Raw genomic sequence first — 2,060 nt, forward strand, 5'->3', positions numbered from 1 at the left:
TTCTACCTGGTGAAATTCAACAAGAAGATTGTTACTTGTGAGGTATCTCTCGGCTGATAAAGCAGCTATGCATCCTGATCCAGCAGCAGTTACAGCTTGTCTCCATTCATGGTCCTAGAGTGACAAATGGGAGAATAGCTAACACAATTATCGAACCAGTATGACTTCACAGAGTTAATACCTACATTGAAAGATGGGTAAAAGTTCCAAAGCATAACCTGCACATCTCCTGCAGCAAATACACCTTCAACTGATGTATTTGATGTTCCTTCCCGAACTAACACGTACCCCGAGCTATCGAGTTCGACTTGGCCTTCCAATAACTGACTGTTTGGTGAATGTCCTATTCCATAAAACAATCCTTTTGCCTCCAGCTCGGTTTCTTCACCCGTATCAAGTCTTCTGAGTAGAATGCCAGACATCTGTCCCTTTGTATTGCTCAATACGTCCACGGTTTCCGTGTTGTAATGAACTGTGATGTTTGGATTGTTGATCACTCTGAAACATTCGCCATAACCAACCTGTTAAAAAAACACTCAGGGTGTTGAAAAGACTCAACTTACGTTGTGGTCATTAGTCTATAATTCCAAAAGCCAACAAAGGGGATAAACACTATACTGGTTGGTCTCATATCCAAAGAAGTCAAATACATGCAACAGAGAAGACTCAATATAGATATAAAAGTTCTGCCGCAGACTATTCTGATTTGATTTCTTAACTCTAAAGCCTGACAATACACATTTTCTTGATTCAGACATAACACTTTTCAATTGTTTTTCATCAGAAGTCAAAGAAGAGGAGTAGAGCATATATATAAACCCAGAAGCTATTGACAATATAAGAAACTGTAAAAACTCACCTATCTTGCATAGCCTTGGAGGCTCTCAACTGGTCTCTACGAACTAGCAAATGAACATGACGAGCATATTTTGTGAGGTACAAAGCTTCCTCTGTGGCCGTATCTCCTCCTCCAACCACGGCAAGTACTTGGCCCTTAAACAAAGGCGAAGCTCCATCACAGATTGCACAAGCACTTATCCCCCTACTCCAGAATTCTTCCTCTCGAGGTAGCCTCAGCCTCTTTGCTGTAGCTCCAGTGGCATAAATAATACTATGGCACTTGACCTATAAAAATTAAACCCAAATGGGCAACACCGGATGAGAGCTCAAGCCAACAAAAAACCATTCACCATAGTGGCCGCCAGTTCTAAAAGACTATCGAATAGTAAGAGTGTATGTTCATCAAAGCAATAAAAGCATCTGACACTACATTTAAATGCAACACCAAACCAGCAATCTCCAGCTAATTGGAATCGAAAAAAAAGAGTGATAAACCAAGAAAGATAATCACCTTACGTTCACTACTTTGGACAGTAAAAGGAGCCGTTTTGACACTAAGATATTCAACATCTTCGGGATACAACTCTGCTCCCCACCGCTCAGCTTGCTTCCTCATTCTAAACCATTTAAACACACAAATTGCATCAGAAACTACTAAGAGAATTGAAAATATGTTATTGCCTAATGTCCAAAAAAAAAACTCACCTTTCCATTAAATCCGGACCCGTAATACCGTCAGGGAATCCCGGGAAATTCTCAACTTCAGTGGTCGTCATCAACTGTCCACCGGGAACTCCGCCCATCTGATACCCTTCAAAAACCACCGGCTTCAAATTGGCGCGAGCGGCGTATATCGCAGCTGTATAACCGGCAGGACCGGAGCCTATAATCACTACATTCTCGATAATCTCGCCTGCAATTACACAGAGCTCGACTAACTCGTACAAGAACACTGCCAAAACCTTGAAAGAAACAAGCGAAGAGTAAAGTACCTGAAGAAGAAGGAGAACTGGTGGCGGAGACTCTGAGGCGGAGGGAATCGGAGGAGCGAGTTCTGTTTGGTTGTTGACGGAGGAGGAAGGAGCTGCCGCGACGTGTAGTAGTGAGGACGAAGAGATGAGATGGAGGAGAAAGAGCGGATGATGCGGCGGAGACACGGTGAGTCGAAGACACGGAGGCAATTCCGATGCCTATCTTGGGAGACGCAGCCATGTTTTTTT

At 43.1% G+C, this 2,060-nt stretch overlaps 1 protein-coding gene across 1 annotated transcript in view; it reads right to left on the bottom strand.

Moving 5' to 3' along the window:
* Positions 1-2,060, bottom strand: part of LOC104782658 (NADPH-dependent thioredoxin reductase 3) — a 3,892-nt gene extending 1,832 nt beyond the window's left edge. The window contains exons 1-6 of the mRNA XM_010507651.2: positions 1,833-2,060; positions 1,546-1,753; positions 1,352-1,457; positions 860-1,125; positions 219-498; positions 7-114 (exon numbers count right to left, since the gene is read on the bottom strand). Coding sequence (XP_010505953.1) covers positions 7-114; positions 219-498; positions 860-1,125; positions 1,352-1,457; positions 1,546-1,753; positions 1,833-2,052 — 1,188 coding nt within the window. The 5' untranslated portion in view covers positions 2,053-2,060. The remainder of the gene's footprint in view (positions 1-6; positions 115-218; positions 499-859; positions 1,126-1,351; positions 1,458-1,545; positions 1,754-1,832) is intronic.

The sequence above is a fragment of the Camelina sativa genome, chromosome 4 (genome assembly GCF_000633955.1).
Source record: "Camelina sativa cultivar DH55 chromosome 4, Cs, whole genome shotgun sequence".
NCBI lineage: Eukaryota > Viridiplantae > Streptophyta > Magnoliopsida > Brassicales > Brassicaceae > Camelina > Camelina sativa.